Genomic DNA, 24428 nt, shown 5'->3' with positions numbered 1-24428 from the left:
CATCTTAGGCTGCAGATAGTTAAAGCTAAGCAATAAGATACATTGCTGTTTGAATTAGATTAGCTGCTTCGTATGTGCCAAAATACTAATAAGCCTTCGTGATGTGCTGCCAAGCTAACTGGCCGTGATATGCGTCTCACTTACGCCAAGTCAGGAGGGTAAACACAGTCCTGCAAACACAGTAGTTAACGTACAATGCGTTCAACAGCTGCTACTGGCAAAGGCTGCGCTGACACCATGGAGATCACGCCGCCATCGGAGCCGAAGGTGACAGTAAATGGGGGTCACCCGGCAATCCAGCGGCAAGGGGTGAGGAGGGTAAACACGACTCGAGCCAGGGCTCTGGGCACAACACAAACAGGAAGGTTAGCGACACGATGGTTTTCTCTCAGTCTTCTTCATGGATTGATGTCGGGCATATTGCTTCTTGGCTTCACAGACTTCTTTGGAAAACATGTCTACCATTTCCTTCAGAGTTAACATTTCTGTTTCACCAGTGGAACTCGGGAGCTTTCTCAGTTAAAAAAAAGAATCCCAGAGCCCCTTTCTTTTCTTTTCTCCCCTTGCTGATTTTGAACATCCTCTGGCTAAACCACGGCGACAACGCGGACAGGCGGTAGAGCCTGCATCATCCCGCCGGCCGCGGGTGCCGCTCTGCGGGGCGCTTCGCCTACCGCCGAGCGAGAGCGGCCAGCTGCGACCGGTGTGCTGCGAGCGTCCTGGAGAGGCCCAGTGACAAAAATGGGTTATTCAGCAATACTAATGCCTCAGCCAGCGGACAATGAGACGCGCTCTATTGCTTTAATAACAATAATGTTGTACTCCGCTAAGGGTGTGTAATACCGCTACTATTACAAGAGGATAAACATAATGATGAGTAACGTCGGCGCGTTGGGAAGGAGGTAGTGCCGGCTTGTTTCAGAGAAACAGTCTGATGTTACTGCACATGACTGTGATTGAACTACATGTCTTTTCTGGGAACGTGCCTGGCTTAGAGCAAGTTGCTTTTGGGCTGTAATTTACAAATTCTACTACAGAAAAAAAAAATTACTGCACAGCTAAGGCAACAGGTGGGACAGGGTCCAGCTTCCAAACTACCGGGCTTTTCAACAGCACTTCAGACAAGAATACAGGGAGCGGCCTGGCTGACAGCAGAGACCATAATCTGTTCAGAATTTGCGTTACTTTCTGCTTGCAGCACGGTCTGCAAGAACTGAAAAGTTCTTACTTCATTGATTTCCCTTTGCCGCAATTCCTTAAAAGAAACAGAACTGCTTACGTGGTAACTCTGCCCCGTTCCTCACAAACTAAAGAAATACCCTGTTTTAATTTGGAGATCAATGGAGAATGATGGTGAGAACTGTACTGGCTCCATCTGAGGAGAGAAGTGGGGATAAGAGTAGCCTGAAAACTATTTTAATGATTAAATTCTCATTGTTTTAGGGGAAATGACAGCTGCTTTTTCTGGATCCAGCTGGGAAGCTGTTTCTGTGCTCCAGCCTTACATGCGGGAAGAACCTGGACAACTGCACAACGTCCGGTGGGAATTTGTTCCTCAGAGGCTGAGGGATCCGCTGGTGATTTGGGGTACCTCACTGATACCTGGACGGTGTTCTACAGTGCATGAATAAGTACGAAGTATTTCTGTTTGGTGGAAAATACTTCTTAATTGGCAGAAAAATAATGTGTAATAAAAGTAACAGATAAAGCAAGCATAAAAAGAATCTAGGGCTTTGTCGTAGTTCAGCCCCAACGGGGACCAGACTACGCAGTCTCTCTCTCACTCCCCCCACTCTCCGAGAGAATAGGAGGAGATTTGACAAACAAAAGAAAACCAGGAAAAAAAAAACCAAACACGCGGGTTGAGATTGAACAAAAAGTAAATTTAACAGTAATGACAGAAGAACACAAGACAGTGATGGAACACAAATACAGTACAATAGCTCACAACAGATCTCCACATCCAGTCTCTTCCAAGTAGCAGCAGGCTCCCTTCAGCACCCTCCTCACTGATACCCTGAGCACCAGGTCAGATGGGATGGAACAGCCCTGTGGCTAATTTGGGTAAATTAACCCCAGCGGTTGGCTAATTAGTTAACTATCCCAGCCATAGGGGCTACCAGCTTCAGTTCTCCACCCAGCTCAGGTAAATATTAACTCTATCCTGGCCAGAACCAGGACAGGCTTTAACAATTTCATTCTATTTGAGTGCCTAACTTGCCCTTTTGTGAGACAACAGGACCCCGGAGCGTTACTGAGGCAACGTTCTAAGAAATGCGAATCCTGCTTGCATCAGGAGTACTGCGCCAGTCCTGGCAGCAGCTGATTTTTATACCCCGAAAACATGCAGGGCAATTGGTGAGAACACTGGTAAGTAAAGGTAGCCCGTTGAAATCCAAACCATCATCTTGCCTTCCTGTTTCGCACCCAAGGGTGACAACTGGGCTGTGTACACGGGCACCCACAGGGCTGGGGACAGACGGCAGAGCTGTTCTGGACGTGCTCTGCAGAAGGGGAGGAACAAGTGAGCACGTTCGAAACCGGCTTTGCTTCATGCAGAGCAGACTGGCTCACTCTCTAGTGCAAAGTCGACCAGAAAAAAATCTATCGCTGTGCAACCTACTAGAATAAAAAAGGTCATGGGACAAAATACAAGGGTAGGGAATAAACAGATTATAGATTGAACAGGATTCTGGCAGAATAAGGGACCAGAGCCAGAGAGAATTCCAAAGGAGAAACATTCTTCCAAGACTAAATGAGATTCAACCTGTCTCCCAGTGAGAGGTGTCCAGGCCGAGACATGGCCAGTGCAGAGGGTCTGCTTGAGAAAAATACCACACAGAGGGCGTCTGAGGCACAAACACGTGTCCAACCAGTAAATTACATGACAGCCCAATGCGACAACAAACAAGAACAGGTCACTTTAAGAGAATGATTAATACCTGAGATTACTGTGCACGCAGACTTATCTGAAAGCAAACCTTGTAGGTGGGTGTGAACTCTTGCTAAAGTCAGCTCCTATCTTTGCTGTACAACAGCTACGAGAACAATTATAATAATTAATGGAGAGCAGCGATAAAGGTAACAATTGCCCACCTGTATATTGACTGACCACAATGTCGTTACTTCTTTATTCTCACCTCCTGCCTTTTGCAATGATTGCTGAATGCCACAAACTCTTCCAGCCTCACGCTGGGCTTGCTGTTTGCTCACGGCCAGGCTGTTCAGCCCGTGACTGACAGAGTTTAAAATTCTGAATTGTGTTTAGTCTCCAGTGGCTAAGGTTGCTATGGGCTACATTAGATTACAAAGGGCAATGGGATGAAAACATGAATATTCACTATATAAAGTAAAAGGCCTCAAAATACAGGAGTATAGGAATGGGTGAATAATGTCTGAAAAATACTCCATCGGAAGGGGTCTTTATATCCTGTGTAAAGACAGCAGACTTGTAATGCAGCCTGTGCTTTCTTACCGAGCTGCGATTCCTCCTGCAGCCTGCCTTCGCTTTTGGCAAGTTTCGGGAGGATCGAGGAGGGGTTTGCTGTTGCTGAAGGCAGCGTGGTTTGTGACTCCTATTCTCAGCCCAGGGGAAGCCAAAAGAGGAAGGGGGTGGGCTTTGAAGAGGCTAGCCTCTTGGCCGGGGAGAGGAACAACCCACCCCAACTGCTTCCCGGCTGGCTGGGAGACGGCCGGGCCTTCTGCAGACAGCTCTCCTCGGCAGGTTCCTGGTGATCCCGACGCTCACGCTGAAGCATGTGCCGGGGAGCCCTCGTGAGCAGAGGCCGCTGGCCCGGGGGTGACACGGCTGCAGCGCGTGCAGCTGAAGGGCTAGCAGGCGAAGATGTTCTCCGTGGAAGTTTGTTCATTGCATCACTGGCACGCTGCCCTGTGATGCACGGGCAGGACGGTACGCTGATGCAACTTAAGCACGTACTTAAAGAATTACAAGGAACTCGAAGAGGGATTTAGAAAAATGCCTAGATGTTAAGCGCCCTGCTGAACAGAGAGGACATAACCGACAGCCTTGCAAATCGCCAGATGCTGTCAGGGCTACGCTCAGTCAGGGCTTTCTTCCGAACAATTTGGAGGGGTGGCTGCCTGACCACCGCTCCCTCCCCACCGCAGCAGGATGGCCACGCAGAGTAGGGCAAAGAATTCACATAACATCAGGCAGACATATGGTTTTACACTAAATTACAGTTTTGCACTGCAGAAGAACAATAGTTTTGTTTGCATTCCCCAAGTATGCCTGCAGAAACGCTATTTTTAGATACGGCTGGTAGGAGAGTTCAGAAGCGGCTTTGGAATCCTTCCCACGTGCAAACTGGACTGGAAGGAGTCCTGAAGCTAACGTTCACGAACACAGGCTCTACCAAGACCTTGAGGAAGCCCACTTGCATATACAGTAACATGTATTTACCGTGTTGCCTTAACACAATTCCATTTATAGATACAAATTCAATTTGTAACTATAGTACACTATAACTATTAATTCTCATAGAACTCTTACTATATATATAATTATGATCTATACCTACAAAACAATGTATGATTAGAATATTAATGCATTTATGTAAAATCCAACAAATGTTATTTGCTTATTGCGTAGTAGTTTGAAAAGTTAAAAGTGAGCCACTGTTTCAGAAGTGCAGAAGAAGTCAAATTGTGGATTAATGGCTAGATAAAAACAAAGAACTTCAACTTAGTTTATACCCAACTAAGGCCAAAGTGGTAATTCTGAAAATCCTCATTCACTTGCCATCCTATCAACCACACCAAGGCTCTAGTCTCCACTCCTAGAATTGTTTCTCATGTTTCGTCCAGGGATTGTTTCCCGTGAAATGCAGAAGCAACCCTGAGAGCAGAACTCATCTCCGCTCTTCCACTTGCGGGCAGATGACTGGCCGTGGGGTGACAGCATCCTCTACTTTTGTACTTTCTCTTTTTGACCTTGTGCCTGCTGTATTCAAAATGAGTAACCCAAAGTAGATAACGCTGTACGGGTAGGAAAACACTCATGTAGCAGCCTGCCAGGGTGCTTTTCTTATGAACTCTTGCTGTGAACCAAAGGGAAGTAAGCATTTTACTTCGTTTCGAAACCTCTCGTCAAGTTTGAACCCACAATAAATTTTAATGGTCATTATAAACTTGTAAAGCCTTGAAACATAGCTTTTCTAAATACAGAATTGACTGTCCTGGCTTTTAGTGAGTTAAGCCAGGGCTATACGCTTATATTAATTTAGCTACTTTGTGTTTTTATGCAGCCTTTCAAAACAGATAGTCAGCTTAACACACCTTCCCACAGAGGGGTGAGACAAAGGTGGATCCTCACCAAACGGATCAAAAAGCATGGAAGACTGGCATTAACTTGTTGTGGAGGGCACCAGCTTGGTTTCAGTTCTCTGTTAAACACCAAAGGGTGAAAAGAGAGCTGTACGGCAATGCTCTTCCCGCCGCAGCTGCCGAGGCTGGCAAACAGCAGTGCGGGACACAGGTTTCTGGTAGTTCAGTTTCTTTACAGAATTGTCTGTGCTATTGCCTAGAGGCAAACAAGAAGTCAGTAGTTTAAAATAATTTTTTTTAAAGTATTCTTGACTCTGTACAGGGTCTCCACTCTCTGCAGAATTAAAAAGTAACGATTTATTTGATACTTCATACAAGATCAAAATCTTAGTTTTAGAAACCATTAGCGCAGGGACTAGAAAGAAAACAAGAACAGGTTTGAAGTTAAGTTTTGAAAAGCTGGTATTAAAAAGCATGACACAGTAGCTGGAAATATACAAAGACGTCATGTTTGCCAAGAGCTGTGGATAATGATTCCCGAGATGTTTTCTCTAACAAGTGCTAAGAGGCAAGCGCTCTCACTGATTACTGAGTGTGGTTCACAGTCAACTGAAAAGAGAAGGTAACCAACTACAGAAAGGCAAACTGCACGGGAACTTCGAACAGCATAATGAAATGACACCTAGAAATACAGTGGAGAAGAACGAAAAACAGAGAAATATTACAACACATCATCATTTCATTATGGCATTTTACAGTTAGACCATTACTCAAGAAGTCAACATTTCTGTCACTACTTATCGTGAAACGCTACCTCAGCGTACTGGGAGCTGGAAACGAGAAGGCCCGACACCTTACGGATTTTAGGTCCGTAAATAAAAAGATACAAGAATCTTGAGGGTTTTTTAGAACAGACTGTTTGCATTTTTTCATACTCTAAATGGTGTATTTTACGAGAAAGTACATAAAAATGCCTTTTGCTTTGTTTTTCTCACTCTCTAGTATTTTCTTTATTATTTTCCCTAAAACCGAGACAGGAAGCCCTGTGAAGTCTCACAGAAGCCAGTTTCCCTAACATTTATGAATACAGGAGATTTTTGTCAATGCATTAAGGCAATTTAGCAGTTCTTTTCCCCTGAGAACCACACACACAGTTGTCCTGTCATTTCTGTCCCCAGGTGTGTCCTGCGCCCGCACCTAAACAAGCCCCCTCGCCCCTCGCCTGTGGGACCGTGAGCGCGTCCCCAGGGCGGCGTCACGCCCCTCCGGCTCAGGGCACCGCTGACACGGGAAAGCCAAATTCGTCATGGGGGTGAGCAGCGCCCAGGCCTGTCACGCCTGGCCTGACGGATGGCTTCTTGAGCACAGGCCAGATGAATTTACAGCTTGTATCGCATTCTTGGTGGCAAAGCATAAGGCACCAGAACGCCGCTTGCTTGGGGACAGCAGCCTGCGCTGAACTGTCGGGAGATATTACAACTTTTAAAATGGAGTATGAAAACTTTGGACACTGCCTTGCTTGTAAGAAGGTTCATCTAAACAGTGAAGTATAGTGATTTCCTTAAAAAAAAATTCTTACTGGTATAAAAAAATATGCCCACATGACTGCCATGGCTTCATTTGAAATTCAGGAGAAGGGACAGAGAAATTAATTGTAAAAGATGCAGATATATTAATACAGAATCACAGCAGGGTTTGGGTGGGAAGGGACCTTTAAGGGCCACCCAGTCCAACCCCCCTGCCAGGAGCAGGGACATCTCCCACCAGATCTGTCCACCCCACAGAAACATACAAAAACATCCTCTCCATTCAGATTATTACAACAGAAGAACTTTGATAATTTTAGATGAAAACTGGAATATGCAAGAATCAGATTTGATTATTTTCTCAGTCCATACTCGTAAGTACACCAGCACTTTGAGGACACCAAAACTTACAAATACTTTCTAGAATAGCAATGCGTTTACCCTCATTTTTGTAACCACAGACTCCAATTTAAAATTAAATTCTGAAATACTTGTACAGTCATAACTAAGAAAAATACTATTAAGGAAAACCAATTCTGGTCACCCTCTGTATACGAACAAGTTTTCACAGTCTCGAAGAGGAGATGTGTACAGCGTACGAACGTGTGACGGTGCTGCTGGAATAAGCTGGAATGGGGACTGAGACGTGAGCATTCACGACGGGGTTTGCTGCTTCTGGTTCTCCAGGAAATGCTGGTCAGAGCTAGCTTAGCTCAAGGCTTTCCTCTCAAAACCAGGTTTTCTCTCTCATGCATTCACCGCAACGTCTGGGGCCGTGAAAAGAGACTATTTCCTTGCTCATTTTCACGCTACAAACCCAGTGGTTCTCATTGAGAACAAAGCCCTCTGACGAGGACATGGGAGGTTGCTGTCAACCCCGGACATGCCAGGTCCCAGCCAGCACTGGCTGGCAGGTTCGGACCGGGTCTCCTGCTGCATTCAGCGTTACGCCGGGAAGCAAGGTAAAACACGGCCAGTAACGGTGCAGGACGTTTCTGCCTGTCCGTGTTTATACCGGAGGTATCTGCAGCACTGTGTTAACGCTGCGCTAGGAGGGGCTGGAAAACAAACCAAGAAAACTGCTCAGGGTGAAATTTTGGCCCTGTTAAGTTAACCACAAACATACCACCGACAGCAAAGGAGTAAAGCTTTCAACTCCAGGCCAGCTGTGGTAGTGTATCAATAAGATACAGAGAATAAACAGTTTATGCTGATAAAAAAGGAATTTGTAAGTAACTCAGTCTGCTGCAACTCAAAGGGAAGTGACCTTTCCCATTTATCTCCCAAGAGTACACCGAATCCCAAGCGTGCTTTTTGAGGGAAAAATTGACAGGTAAGAAGGAGCGCACCTGTGCTATTGATTTGTAGAACTGTGTGTGCAAATTGGGCAATTAACTGTACGCACAAACTATAAAGCAAATGAAAGAAAGAGAAAACTGCCCTAACTGATCTGTCATTTTTTTTTGGGAGATGTGAACTGTAGTACTAAATGCATTCAGTGCTATTTTAACCGAGATACTCTGTCTTCAACCGTTGGCCAGCATGTCACGATGTAAGTGGGTAACACCATGGATCAAGAATAGTGGAAGAGAGTAATTCATAGACTGAATCAAGGGAGCATAAATAAATATCATGTAATATCATGTATAAAACACATTCTGAAATACCACTTTACGGCTATCATCATAATTGCTTACAAATTTCTTCTAAATTCAGATGCTCACTAATGAAGCCCGTAAGCCTGGCACAGTGACTGGGGCACAGCGACTTTTCTCTAGCGAAAAGGCTTTGTTTGACACATCTGCAGGACAAACAGATGCACCGTACACTTTCCAGCTACGAATACCAAGAGGCCTAAAGAAGTAGCTTCTGCTACCTTGGTAGCACAGATCTTTTTTTGCAAGCGTCTGAGTGAGTTAGAGAGCTGCGGTCTGTAGACAACTGCTGAGTTCAGCGTCCCTTCGCGCGGCCGCACTGCAGCAATCAGCACGGCACCAGCACGCTGCGTGGCGGTTTGGGGCAGGAAGTGAAGATTACCACCAAATTCAACTAAAGTAACAGTGCGTTTGGGGCAGTGGAATCCAATTACTGAGACTTTGGTCAGAACGTCTGTCTAGACGTCTATGCTCTTGCAAAAATGTTATGGGATCTTTGATGGCAAGAAGTGGTCAGGATCTTGGACTTTGATCTTATTGGAAAGTCAACAGACCAAGAGCAATGAGACTGCTGGCGGCTGCCGCAGGCAGGATTCATCAGGGGCTCTGGAGACAGGGGGCCGTCTCCTGCAGAGCCGTACCAAAATGCCCAGGGCGTCACGTGAGAGCGAGTGTGTGACGGGCCCCTCGTTCTGGGGGAGCGAGCAGACCAAATGCAGGACCTGAGTCCGCCATATCCGGTAATGCAGATCAACGACAGCTAGGGTCAGCTGCCTCGACTTTAACTTGGCAAGCCCAAATTGTACTTAAATGAAATAGTTCATCTCTAGTATCAGTGGTGCATACAAAACAAAACAAGGTGAGGAGCTAGATTTGGCTTTGGTTTTGCAAGGAAACAAACCAAGTAATAAAACTGAGAAAGAAGGAGCTGGCACCTAGTAAGCTGCCATCAGCAGTTGGTGACTGCCCTCCTTGATGACAGCTCTATGGTCTCAGAGAGCTGCTCCTGCAGCTTCCTAGCCAGGTCTGCAAGCATGTGGGCAGGCGAGGTGACAGAAGATGATACTTAGCTCATATTACAGCATATTTCTTTCATCTCGCTCATTACACCAACTAAGCAAAGAAACAAAGTCAAAATCTGTGTTTCATCTACAGAGATTTCTGGGATGCAACATTTTAACCTGGTCTTTAATTTTTTTTTTTACCAGGAGTTCACCTCTGAGGGAGCACTTTACTTAAATTTTTGTTCTAGACAATAATAGACTCATACAGTAGATACAGTAGCTTAAAATCTTAATGGTATTGAAATACATCACTTGGATGTTACTGCTCTGTGTCGAAGTATTCGGATACTGAGGCAGCAGGAAGTACAAATGCAGTTGACCAATATTTAATTTACCTCCTCTCGCTCCTGTTCATATGGTCCTCCCCGTTCTTCCCCCCAAAGCTCGCTGCTGGTTTTATAGCAACATCAGCACTTCTCACTCACAGCTCTCACGAGCCCTCCTACTCACTCCCAGTTGAACTTTTAATTCTTTTGTCAAATATCTTCCATTTTCCCCCAAAGCTTCTTTATCTCTTTTCACAGTCTTACATTATGCCACCTTCAAGCTCCACTCTGGCTGTACCTCAAGGAGAAGTGGTGTTACTTCAACCTGACGAGGATTCCTAGGTACTCCAGCATCTGACATCTCACAGCAGCAGTCTATCACTCTCTCTGTGGATCAGTGCTAGGAAGGGACACAGAAAATCTTTTTCCCAGATACTTGTTTTCACCTGGGAAGGGTGAAAACTCGCTGTCACGTCCCATGGGCAGGTCCTGTGGCCATCTCGCTCTTCTATGGTTTTCACCACTCCCTCTCAGTACTCCAGACCATGCTTGCCCAGTCCTCCCTCCTCCGCAGCCCCGTCTCTTTGTCCTAGTCTCTCATCAGCTGACTTGCTAGAGCTTTCCTCTTCTGGCTGCTTCTGCAAGTCTTGGTTTCCTTGCCGGGAGACCAAGCACTGGCCTCCAGCACTGGCCTGAGGCCTCACCCTTCTGAGTCCTTCTGAGTCCCAGCTATGTCCTTTCCTGCACGGTTACCAGGCAGCTCCGGTGGAGTTTCAGTTCCGGCTTTTGTTCCACCTGTATTTCATTCATGGAGGTTTCCCACTGCTACTTGCTCCAACAGGATGTGAAGGAGAGGAAGACTCATTTATTACCTGCCCACAGCCTCACAGGACGTGACCCTTGGTAGCTGCGAGAAAAATCCTGGGTTGTATCCAGTCTAGTTGTAATTTGCAATAAATTCAACCATAAGGAACAGAAATCTCTACTGAGAATTTGACCTATCTGTGAAAGAAAATTTTTCAAGGGTTTAGACCTTGGCCACATGTTCACACCATTTCACAGACAGATCAAAAGTACAATTTAGATACAAAGACTACGCACACTGTATTTCTGATCTGTGCTTGACAGCAGAATGCCACCAAACTGTATTGACAGAAAGGTCTGAAGAATCTGCAAACCATTAATGCAACAATGCATTTTTGCCAAACTTTGTTCTAGTTGAAAGCACTAATGCTGGTGAAATCAACTAGAAGAGTATTTCTGGTAAAAAATTCCTATTTATTTCCCCTCACCTCCTTTTACCCTGGCCAGTACACAACTAATGAGACACACTCAGGGATGTACACCCTGCTGGTCTTCTGTTATCATACTCAATCAATAAGAGCAATTTAGAGCAGTGGTAACCTCTCCATGCATACTTCCATTGTCCCAAGGGATCAATATAATCAGTATCGCAGCTGGCTGGTGAGAAATAATGAGATTATGATAACAAAAAGGCAAGCTTTCCAAATTTTTTCTTAGTCTATGCCAAAACATGATACTTTTCTATCTGTCCATAAAGGAAAAAATATAAATATTTAAGAATAATATATCTATTAGAAGTCTATAAAAGTATGTTTTTATCTATGATTTCTTGTAACATCAACTTTTTTCATGAATGCAGTATTTACTTTCCCTTAAACACAACTGTGAGGTTTGACTTATTCATTCTTGGAAAGGGTACATACATGTTTAAAATTGTACCAATTTTTCCACAGATTTCTCCTGAACAGGACTGCCATTTGCAAAAATCTTGGTTTTGTTTGATAGCGCTGCTTGTCTATTCATGGCTAAAATTCACCTGAGGGATACAGCTGATAAAAAACACGCATGCGTATTAAAAAAGTCAAATTATTCAAACAGTCTTAGCAGTTACAGAACATGCTTACCAAAACTGAAAAGGCAGAATCTAAGTTCCCGTCCTCCTTCCTGACACTCCTCTTGGGCCTCCCCTTGAGCCCTGGCTGTAGGCTCCGCACCCCCACTTCCAGTCTAGCCCCAGTGAGTGCCGCTGCGCGTTGGTTTGCCGCAGCCTGAGGCAAAGACTGCCTTTACGGTTGCAATAAAGTATTTTAACAGGTTATCTGGGTCCAGTGCTTAAAAGCAGCTACACATCCCTTAGCACACACTCATGGCAGGCCTATTTTAAGAGCAGCTATAAAAGACAGGATCAACAGAACCCAAACAACGAGCTACAGAACACTACCAGCACGTGGGCTGCACTGTCACTGCTCAGGTAGTGACGGAGAGGATGCGGGAAGACTAAACATTTATGAGAGGAGCGAAGATCGTTGTAATTTCGACAATATGTATGGGAACACTCACATTTTACCTACGGTGCTAGTAACAACTGTTTTAGCTAGCTAGTCAAATAAATGGATTATATATGCATCTTACCTGGGAGGAAATGAGATGTCCAGTTCATACAATCTGTCTTTAAAGACTGACAGCTCTCTGTCAAATTCTAAAAGCTATAAAAGATAGAAATAAATGTATTCACTCTTTAATGTTGAACTGAAGCAATCTAAAAATACTATATTATATAAAAGGAAATAAACAGAGACTTTGATTACACAGCTGTTACACACATAACAGTTTTTAAAACACAGTGCAGAACAGTCAGTACTATTTTGATACATAACAGTTCATTGAGAAAAGTGTTCAAAATGTTCCTTTTCACCTCGGTGAAACATGGCATGCTGTTTACAGCAGTGACCTACAGGTACACTTACTATTTCAGGATGGCTAAATTTTTTTCAAATTTTATTAGCGATCTTTTCAAATATAAACCAGACTAGCATTAAAAAGTACAGCAAACTGACATGCTAATCAGGCCACAAAAATGCCAGCAAAAGTATTATATTACTTTATATTACCTTTGGCTTGGATAAGAAGGTACAATAAACACAAGGATGTGCACATCACTCTTCCTGAGCAAAGACAAGCAGTGTTTTGTACACCTATTTTGGGTGGTGCATGTCAGATAGCAGAAAGAGGGATACGTGACAACAGGTAAAATGTGTTCCCAGGCAGCAGCCAACATAGCGTATGAGAAGCAGATATTTAACAGAGATGTTCATAAGTCTAGATTTAATGTCCTGTATAAATATTAGTCCTTGCCAAATTTGTTTTCCCCCAGACCGCTACAGAGAAAATAAATATCCGCAGTCCTTTGGTCATAAACGCAAACCCGCTCATAACAAGGCAAGGATAATCGTCCGCATTAAGCCCGTAATTGTTCTGATGGACATAAACGACCTCATTTCAGAGCCACGGCTGGTGTTAAACCTGACGTCCGAGTGAATTAGTGAGCTGAAAGACAAAAAGCTCATAATCCGCACTGTTACTGGCCGTCGCTCTAAGTGCCACTTTCTATTTTGACAAGCGCGTCATCCACCCCGTATCCCGCAGGACGGCGGCGTGTTTGCCCACTGTTCATTAATCATGTCCCATCTCACAGCTGTGCTGATACCATTGTATGAATGGCAGAGGTTCCCAAAGAAATGAGATTGTGTCCCTCTTTCCCCTCTGCCACCTCATAAATCATTCCTGAAACGTGCAATTAGCAGCTACTTGTACACATTAATTATCTGTGTGAAAAGCCGCTACCTGAACCACCTGCACTGCTGATTAGCTACCTCTCCGAGGCCCACCCGGCTTTCCTCAGTTTCTAGTTGCTGTATGTACGTACTCTGACACAACGGTGCCAAATAACGGGCAGCTTTCCCTGTCTCAGTGCACCTGACAGCAGCCTCTGTGATGGTACGCTGGAAAAGATTCTGCAACACAAATAACTGCCGATAATTTGTACATGCTTTACCACCTGATCAAAAGCCCGAGTATCCAAGATGTTTGGATGAGTATTTATAAATACCTGTGTGGAAACGTACGGGATGTATCTATTAATATGCTCTATCCTAAAAATGCTGGGATGGTCCAGCTGCTGTTCTCACTGAAGCAATCTCAACACACGTCAGGAAAAAATGGTTTATCATGCATGTTTCCAGACTGTGATCCTGTATTTAAGTATAGCTAGATGTGTAGCCACAACGCGTACATTCAAACTGGCTATGAAAACAAACGTTACCATCCCTTTCCTGCTCCACGTGTCTCCACCTGAAAGACATTATCTGCCCAACGTGAATCTAGCACAGGAAAAAAACTTGTCTTTGAAACATATCTATCTCCATTAATACAGTACAAATACATTTTTCCTACTGTTGCCAGGTAAACAGAAGAGAGCAGGAAAGTGGAAGCATCAGGAGAAAAAGGGCTATTTCTGAAGTGTGAAAACTGCAAGGACTGAGTAAAAGAACAATGCTCCACAGAACACAATGGTATAAATTACTCATGGGCATTCCAAGGGCTGGCCATGTTAAATAGATGCTTTGTCCTCTCACACCAATTCACACTTTCAAAATTTTATACAGATTGTTCTTGCTGTGATCATATTTGCAAACTAAATGAAGGCCGGGGTTTAGAGGACTAAGCATCCGGACGTGCGTTATTACCCAGAGAAGTTTCTGAGGTGTTTATTTGCTGCAGTTGCTTGTTTAGTCGTGTCTGTGCTATGCGGATGAGCTGCTGACACTGGTGACAGAGAGGACAGATAATAGGAACACGACTGTATTGTGTGCTGCGCTCTCTATCAGTTCCCCAGGTTTCCCCAGGTAGAGGGACGTCTTTAACCTGAAATGACAAAGCCAAAAACTCACGATGACCCAGCTGGATGTCAAAGCTCAACTAGGTGCCTGAAGAAATATTTAGGGAATGCTCGTTGTAGACAATTCAGCCTCACTTGTAAAACAATTAAGTATTTTCACTGGATTATTTGCACTAACTTTTATTTCATGCCACATTTCCATAATTATTTAACAAGCTATTTTTTTCCTAGATATTAAGTGATTATGTTACAGTATCTGCAACCTTCTGTCCAAATGTGTCCACAAACTACATAAACAGACACCTGCTCATTCCTATGAAGAGCAAGGACAAGTTAGTTCTGTGTTCAGAACCCACCAACAGCTCTTCTTTATTCACCTGGTAGCACTGCAGACAGCGGGGGAGCCGACGGGGAGAAATGATAACTATTTGAACTGTGCATTTTGGAAAAAACTCCAGTTATTTTTTCAGCGGAAGAGCATGTTTTAACTATTACTTTTTGGTATTAAAAGCGCTTGGGTTCTCATTTAAGCCTGAAATCTCAAAATGCAAGATTACTGCTGAAAAACCAAGGCGTTCACTAGGTCTCGTCACAACTTAGTAAGAGAAGGAGTGGGACTTGACACAGGCACATTTAATTGTATTGCTTTATGAGAGGTACGTGGGTGTCTGGAGCTCCTTAGCACTACAGGAAATGAATGACAATTAGTATCAGACAATACTGAGGAGCAGTGAGACTCTCACAGGATAACGTCTGTCTTTATAAAGCATATAAGACTGTATTTAAAAAAACACCCTTAACGTACTCTTTCATGGCATTCTTCAGCACAAACTTCTCACTTATTTCCATACTGTATACTAAACAGGATTGTGAATAATGCCATTGTTGTTAACATGAGTACGTGTGTCACTCTAAGTGTCTTAAAAATTACAAAGAAATTAAGTTCAAAACCTAAAAATCAATATCTTGTTCCATTTAATTTACTCATTATAAGACCATCCTTAAGAACCAAATCTTTAAGGTGTTACATGATGGGCTGGAGTAATTTGAGCAGTTACACAGAGATTTTAAAATGCTGTGGCTGGAAGTTAATTCCAGAACTGTATGTCACAGGCTGTTCAGAAGACACCTTTTTTCCCCTACTCAATTTCCCCAATGTATTTACACGTAAATTATCGCAAGGATGATGCAGGGCCTAGGTTTTATCTGCTGTGACCATTGAGTTGCTGATACTATGTCAAGGTATTTGCTCTACAACGTCCAGTCACCAGCCCGACATGAACATTTGATTAACATCTTCCAAATGAAAATATCACCCATACGTGTGAGTAACAGATCTATAGTTGGCTAACAGTCCATGGGACACCGAGCTAATGCCCCTCGGGGAACAGAGCCCCGCAGTATGTGCAACAAGGCACGCAACACACATCCACTGGCCTGAGACTGTGAAAAAACTCATAGGGTAGAATATTATTTAAAAAAAAACAGGTTAAATTTATTGATAGGATTTTGCAGTCTGAAGTTATGCATTGCTGTTTAGCAAACTGCATGAGCCAAATGCTTCAATTAGTTTGTACACGCGGGCTCCTACTGACCTGAACAGGAATTGGCCTAATACCAGTGAAGTTCTCTGCACAGAATTAGAGACTGACTGCATTTGCAGTAAAGGATATCCCCTATTTAATTTGAGCAGAATGAAAAGCATTTAGGGCTGTCATCTGTATTGGCTGCAGTGCCCATCACCTCCTGAGGAAATTATCAAAATTGTTGTTTTTCCAGGAAAAGCTGCTGCAGAAAGTTTTGGTTTCTTCCTTCCTTTTTTTGGGGGGGGCTCTGGCATGCAAGTGCATTTACATACAAGGGTGAAGGAGAAGGCAATGCAGGGTACCAGCAGACGCTGTCCTGCACAGGCAGCGTGCAGTCCTTCCGACGGGCACTCCAGGGAGCTCCCTCGCCGCAGCGCTGCGGTTCACTGTCCCTGCAGCGCCTGGGGCTCTGTGTGGTTGAGCGGCGTGCGTTTTGGCCAAAGATAACAATTCTCTGGAATACTGAATTTTGTTATTATGTAGCTTGACAGTAATCAAAGGATCGTAATAGAGCTTAGCCAGTTGCAGAAATCGAGCTAATTTTGCTTCTTTGAGTTTAAAGCGATGAGGCACTCTCCAAAGGTCAGTGTCCATCGGTATGCTGCAATGGGCCACCTCGGCTAAAGTCACACACGTATGAACCCTTCAGAACAGGGCAACTTAATTCTGTCACTGGAGTAGAACAACAGCAATTACTCATCAGGACCTACAGACCAAAGTCAGAGCACTGGTAGATCAGAAGGTGATACTAGCAGCATTTATCAAATCCATCTGCAGGGCCCACCAGAGAATTCACAGATGTGAAAGGGAAATGAAGTTTCAGACCAAAAAGAGGAGATGAGCATACAGAAATGACCTTAGAGAATTAAAATATGTGGACGCTGGTCACTGTAACCTCCTTTGCTGGTCTTGTATAGCACACGTTTTTTTTCAAATACAGTAATTTTATCCAGCTTTGCAGTCAAAGAAAAATATTTAGAAACTGATTCAGCAGCCTACTGACTTCAGATAAAGATCTGCGGAAACGCTGATCCCTCCCACTTATCCATGAAAATGTCACACACAACTCTGTTCTGGCCTTATTTTAAAGCCACTGTTTGCTCTAGCTAAGACTTTGTAAAATGATCCATTACTATATACTTTGAATCTTAATTTTCTTTCTCTCATAAAGCCATTCTTTTAAATCACGTTTCACAGAAAGAAGCCAAAATTATTGCATATAAGTGTACCACTTACGGTGCTTTTGTGTATTATTGTATTTCTGTGTATTTCTGGGAATTTGTCCACACACCCTGAATGGCAGTGTTGTCAAATCATAAACTCCTACATAATGTGGATATATGGCACACGGGGAACCTGAACCAAATACACTCTTCTTAGCATTAGAAGAGTTAGGCGCAGGCAGTATGAAACCATCAGCACTGAAGGCTCCCTGTGCCGGTACTAACTCAGAAAACCTTTGATTTCAGTGGAAGCTCCCCTCGGAAAACGCTGTTTTGTTCTTGTTTTGACAATATGTCCATCTCTCTCAGGAGACATTCCAATAGTTTAAAGGACATGAACGTTTTCTAATAAGTATTCCAACTTTTTCAGAAAACTGCTCTGGAAAATGCATTTAAAATATATATTTCTGTTACAGGAATATTTAGATGGTTTAAAATGTCTAGAAAGAACCACACTTTCCCTTGATGACTATTGATCACTACAGTAATTACTGGAGACTGCTATTGGCTCCGTCTCATTAGAGCTCCCTTTCCTGTCCCTTGCCTGATTTCTCACCGTCCCAGATTTCTCTCCCTCCTCACACCCCTCTAGCCTGGTTTGCGCTGCACGGCCTGGGCGGGACCGAGGACCAGAAGGCACAGGTCCTCTCGCGGTGGAGAAAGCACCGTGACGCCAGATGCAGCAAAGCGGTACTGACTTGCCGAAGTGGTGACGTGTTCAGCGGATGAGAAGGGCAGGGTGAGCGCCCAGCAGGCTCCAGAGGAATGCGCTCGAGACGCAGGGCTTTCAGCTAGCGCCAGGGTCTAACACAAACACTTCTCAGAGTTCATGTGCTGCAGTATTTCTCATTCTGGAAGACACTTAGTCTTTATGACATCCCTTGGTCCTGTAACGTGCACACACCCGAACACTGATTTGGATAAAACAGTGCTTTCTAATTTTCCAGTTATCTACCCCTTACATTTTTCCCGTGGAGGCTGTAGCCCTTTTAGACATTTCACATGTTTGGATTTTGCATAGAATCTTGTTTTTCCTAAATGCCCTGAGTGGATCCTTGAAGTCCAAGTCTGTGGACTTCAGGCTGAAACTACTGGTATGGATAAGCTGGGAGTTAAACAGCGCGCTGGCAGCTCCCAGGGCTCAGTCACCCCTCTAATAACAACACGCAGCAGAGAATCCAGGGAGATTTCTGTTACTTGGGGGGAAAAAAAAAAAAGGCAGAATCCTGATATACACTCAGGTAATTAGTTCTCAACAAGGAGACTAAACCGAAGTATATGTAAAGAATAAGCTAGTTAGTTAAGAAGTTAGAAGTGGTGAATCAGATTGAGTACGGACTCTCACTCGGGCAGCAGCAGTTACCTGCATTAACATTTTGCTCTCAACAAAAGCGCCATTCACATCCCACGGGCTCCTTGCTGAAACGCTCTTCTGCAGAAGTAAATTGTGGCTCGTGCCTCCCACTTCACAGTGCCTGACCAAGAGCCCGAAGCACCGAAACGCAGCACGACTGCTCACAGCTTCCGCACAGATTACAGCTCCCATCACCCTACGCTCCAGCCTGGTTTCTCCAAGGAATGCTGCCTGCTCTTGAGTACATCAACACCACGTGAAAGCAACCAGGACCTCTTGGCGAGTTCTCAGTGACTTTACCAGCTGGTCAGAGTCTGAATGCTTGCTTCCTATTTTCTAACGGTAAAAGGTGGATTTTGTCACTCACTCTCCTGGGATTCTTGTGCTGGCATTGATTAAAAAAATTTGACTTGGCAAAACTACATTCACGTGAATTGCCTTTTTCAAAACTTTACAGAAATAGACACTTGAACATTATTGTTAATTAATTAAAAAACTGCATGGCAGCTTGTAACATAGCTCACTCAAAATGGCAACAATGACTGAGTGGATGCTAACTTTAAAACCAAAAGATTCTAATTAGGAATATCCTGCTTGCAAATGTGACAGATTCAGTGTATTATTTCATTAAACTTTACTTGTCTGTTACTATGAAACATAACATGAATTGGTACCATTAGGGAGTTAAAACCAGAACGTACTGTCCTGTCAAATTATCAGTCGGTGAGCTGCAATTTGACACAAGCATAAAAACACAGTTCTAGCATTACTTGTAGAGTGATAAAAACCTGAACTTTCTTGAAGAAAGGCTCATCCATGTTTCTTACTTGGGCAGAACTCCCGTTGTGGGTAGAAAGCTCCCCTGAGCAAGGCCTATGAGGCAGGCTTGCCTGACCGGCTTGCCATTTTCTGGGGAATGGGCAGGACCCTGGAGGCACCCAAATGCCAGGTATCCCGCTCTGGAGGGGCATTTGGGGAGCTCCAGTCATCGACTTTGTCTCCCTCACATACAATCAGGCATCTTGAAAGGTTATCTAAAACTTCCAGACACCTAAAATTTGAGGTGTTTCTTTCCCAGAGGGGATCCAGATTCATACCCCTACCTCTGTGGAGGCGGCAGGCGCCTGCAGGCAGGGGTGCCTTGGAAGGCAAGGCGAGGCAGAGTGCGCCTCCCGCCGAGCCCGGGCTTGGGCACGAGGACCCCGCAAGCAGCAGGGCAGCGAGAGATGTGGGAGGCCACACTTGGAATCAGAGGAGATCCGGATCCCAGCCTTTGCTTCCTATACTGTTTCTCTTTCAACACCTATGCCATATAAAATACACAAACAGTCCTAAGGCCGGGGACCAGAACTCATGTCTCTGCATCCTGCAGCCGAGTAGCCAACTCTCATCTCTAGCTGTACTTTTTGTATCAAAGTGTCTTTAAGTATTCTGATTCAGGTTAAACTTACTATTTTCAAGTCTGTATCTGTGTGAGCACGCCTGTGTGCACGCAAGCATCCATCTGTGAGGTTATGAGGGATACCTGAAGAATGCAAGATGATGGGGCTACTGCAGAGAGTCGGTTTAAAAAAAATGAAGCACCTTTCTCCCTTTATTTGGATTGCTGTAGACTTCAGGCAAGGTGTGGAAGCCGAGGGAGGGTGCTTTTGAATATGCACAGATATTAACTGTAAGGGATGATGGTGAGATCCATAAACTCTTGAGGACTGGAACACAGGTGCAAACATTGCCTGTGTGGATATCCCCTTGCACGTCACAAAGGCTAAAAAGGGCGCCCCTAGGCCAAAGCACGTTAGGAGATCACACTGACTACAGGCTGGATGACAGAGTGCAAACATAGATGTTGGATTTTCTCTTTAGGTTATACTTGAACAATGACCAATGCCTAAAAAAATAAACATAGCGCAGTACACCTGAATTAGCCTTAGGACTTACAACAGCTGGGTAGAACAGGACAGGGGGACAAAAAGTAATGAAATAATACTGTGATATGAGCAAATTCTAGACCAGAATAAATTATTTATTTGGAACATGAGCTGACAGTAAATAACTAACCCAGCACAACTGGATTGACCTCTGCTCGCAATCTGGCTTTACGTTTATGTTTGCTATTGAGAATAATTTATTGATAATATTTCCTATCTGTGTCATTACTCATTTTGCAGTTTATCCAATGGCATATCAACTGACCACTAACTTAAGCAAATGCAATTCCAAGCATGGGAATACTGTTTTCAAGTAAAGGAATAGAGCATGAAGCCATTTTCCTACTAGTACCTTATGAAAATCGAGCATCTCAGATGACCACCTTAAATAAAAGAGGCAGTTTCAGGATGCATAGGATTTCCCTATGATCAGCCCTAAGTAACAATTGTCCAAAGCAATCAATTTCCTTCCTGTATCCTAATTTGCCCTTATACATCATATTCAAGATTTTATCTGGACAGGGGCTGGTTGGCTCAGTGGATAAACCTCTGCCTTTTCACCTCTGGGATCACGGTTCAAGTCAAACCCTGATGAAATGCACTTGATCGTCCTAATCTAGTTCTTAGTGGACAGTATTCCCATTATCTTTAAAAGGGTCAGAGCCAAGGCCATTGGGAAGAGTGCATTGTGCTATATCTTGTCTGTTGATTAATACATTTTCAGTGATGCCAGATCCTTAACCTTCATGAGCGCACATATTCTCACAAAAGCTTAATAAAGGTCCCTCATGGACTAAACCTCTCTTCTCAATTTGCATATCATTTCAGGATTTCCTGGGAATATTAAAAAAATCGACAAATAAATTACCCGTAATTTAAAAGTGTGTTTGCCTGAACTGTTTGTAATAACATCTCTAAGTTAATTAGCATGATAACAGATCACTTTAAATCATTACTTGGCATAGGGAGAACAAGACCTTTATAACACAATCAATTTTTACAGCACATTATAATTTTCTTCTCATACCACATCAGCTGAAGCTAACCAGGCACACAGAGTAAAGGGAATCTACCCTTGAAGGCTGATTTCACTGCTCAAAACACAGAAATGGAATAATGCTCTCCGCAGAAGTTTACTGTTTGTTCTCTGCAGCAACAGGACTGCTGAAGGACCACTGATAGCAACGTGAAGCTCTTTGCTTATTTTTCTCCATTATAATAACAATTAAAGTAAGAAAAGGAACCACTTCCTTTAATATCTAGGCTGGAGATCATTGGGCTTTTCTGCGTAACTACCTCAAACCTGTTTTGGAATTAATGCTGGTAACAACAACAGTGTCCTCTGAAGCACCTGATTATCCAGGAGCTCTGTGCGGCTGGCACCATGGGTCTAACCTCTTCTGCCTCCGCAGCAGAGGCCAGGGGAGCAGCCGAGATGATGGACTGCCCAGGTACGCGCCCCTGCGAGAGCCGAGAGCCCAGGTACGCGCCCCTGCGAGAGCGGGGCCGGCGCCGCCCAAGGGCAGCAGAGGACAGCAGGAAGCAGGGATGAGCAGGGTAAGCACGGATATCGGCTGTAGGTACAGGAGTCACCCCCCGTCCATCCGATGCACTGTGACTCTGATGTACAATTCAGAACATACGGATTAAATACTAAGACAGTTTCGCGTTATTGCTACTACTATTTTCAATTAGGTTTTCTATTTTTTCTGTCACTACACAGCTGGATAAATCTGGGTGTTCCTTTCTGAAATAAAATGATACAGAATGGCAATTGCACGTTGAGGTAATAGATACAGGTAATTGCTAAGCTAACTTTGGAATGAGCTACAGATAAGTCTGGATAAGCTACAGACTAGTTTGGAAAAATTAGACCTGACAGATTACGGTATGCATTTCAAACTGAATTTCTGCTGAACAGAAAATTTGTATCTATATCAGATTTTTCATAAAAATATTCATTTTCAGAACTGTATCTTAAGATTCTTTTTGTTGATTACAATGTAAAAAAGAGGGAATAACTGTGCATGGACAATGATAAAGTAGCCTGTTGATAATAAATATTTGTCAGTTCTTGTCACATCTGTACACATTCCAATGTTACTGAAGAGACACCACACTGATAAAAAAAATACCCTCACAAAAATCAATGGATTTTGAGCTAAAGCAGTTGCTAAACACACTGAAAACATCTTTATCCAACAGCCACAGTGCTGTGAAAATTCCCAAGCCTTGCATTGGTACAGCTAAGGAAAATTTAATCTTCCCAAATACTCATCAGGGCACTCCATCCTGCAGACCTGACAGCCCCACTTATAATTAATTATACAATTTCGATGGGAATATCGACTAAACAAAGCTATAAATCATAGAAAAAGTCAATAGGCATGGACACATTCAATCATGTCCCGACCAATGATTACTACTCTTAAAATACAATAATTATTTTCAGGAGCCAGCTTGAATTAAATTTCTGTCAGGCTGGTACAAGACCGGCGGTTGATGAAGGATGCGATGGATTTTTTGGGTTGAATTCAGCACAGAGACATTTATCCTTTTAGATAGGTAGTTTGTTTTTAGTGATCATGGTGCTGCGTGTTTAACTAGACCATGAAGATTAGATTATCTCCAATGCCTCATTATATCGTTTATCTTTTCCTTCCATGTTTGATCTGGAAGATTTCCCGCTTCTTGACGCATGAACGAAATGACTGCTGATTTTGAAATGGAATGTGCTTAAGTGGGATTCTGCCTATGCCTTCACACACCATGTCCATGTATGTAAAGTCAACCAGCAGCCACCCGAAATACTGCTAGGATGTGGTCAACGGCAGCAGCAAGAACAGCTTTGCTCAGCTTCAGAATGTACTGGGAAAAACTAAAAATGACAAACATTTGTGTTGTTTTAAAAAAGCTAAAAAAAGTATTATATTAACAAATGTGGAGGAAAATCTGGGACAGGAATGAGATTGGTACAGAAAGAGGAATTGGGACTAGTGTTATTGCTTTGAAATGTCCCCAAAACTGCCAGTGAAAGAAGCGTTACATATTTCCCAAGGATGTATACACCTTGCAAATTAAAAAACCAAACAAATCCCATACCAATTTATCTCACAGTAACTGTTGTAAGATATGCTGCCTACACAAATATTTCCAGTGGTAAGCATACACGTCACACATGAAAGACGTGCTGTGAGAAGGGACAGCAGTCCCAACGAACAGGATGGACGTCAACAGATGTGGAAAGGAGGAACAGACCCTCACTTTCCTCATGGATCTGACTCATCAAACTCTTCTGGCCTCAAGAAATGAGTGAGATCTCAAATTCTCACATGGAATTAACCATGCAGCGAGTAATAGGGCTGCAGCTGTCCTCCTTGCCCTGGACCCTTGCAGATAGCCCTCCAAACAGCCTGGCTCTCTCCGAATAGCAAGAGAATAAGCCGTAGGTAGAAGAGAAGAAGAGAGAGGGGAGAGTTATGGATCCTGCGTACAGCCCAGCCCTACGCAGAGCAGCAATACAGTGTGTGAGCAGGCACACTGGGTAACTGGTACAGAGTGTGGCAAAACCCAGAGGTGGGACTCGGGCAAACATGAAGGGGTTCTCAAAAAAGCTGACACTGAAGATGAACCCCTTGTCTTCTTTTATTTTGGATATGAGGAAGGAAGGTAAAAGTCAGTCACCCTGAGGAAAGGAGTAAAGAAAGAAGGGGAACCTTGGCTAGCTTGCCAGCCTGCACAAAGGTCTTTGACACAGTTTACGCAGAACACAAGAAGTTTTCTGGAGGTTTTCTTTGTCTAGTGTAGCCTGCCCTATTTGGCTCAGAATATTCAACGT

At 43.7% G+C, this 24428-nt stretch overlaps 1 protein-coding gene across 3 annotated transcripts in view; it reads right to left on the bottom strand.

Moving 5' to 3' along the window:
* INPP5A (inositol polyphosphate-5-phosphatase A) overlaps nucleotides 1-24428 on the bottom strand; it is a 237685-nt gene that overhangs the window by 14422 nt on the left and 198835 nt on the right. For all 3 annotated transcript variants that reach the window (XM_086752447.1, XM_086752448.1, XM_086752449.1), the window contains exon 12: nucleotides 12234-12307. In XM_086752447.1, the coding sequence (XP_086608573.1) occupies nucleotides 12234-12307 (74 nt within the window). The remainder of the gene's footprint in view (nucleotides 1-12233; nucleotides 12308-24428) is intronic.

This window comes from Chlamydotis macqueenii, chromosome 7, assembly GCF_036417535.1.
Source record: "Chlamydotis macqueenii isolate bChlMac1 chromosome 7, bChlMac1.mat, whole genome shotgun sequence".
Classification (NCBI taxonomy): domain Eukaryota; kingdom Metazoa; phylum Chordata; class Aves; order Otidiformes; family Otididae; genus Chlamydotis; species Chlamydotis macqueenii.
This window is presented reverse-complemented; position numbering and strand designations above follow the sequence as displayed.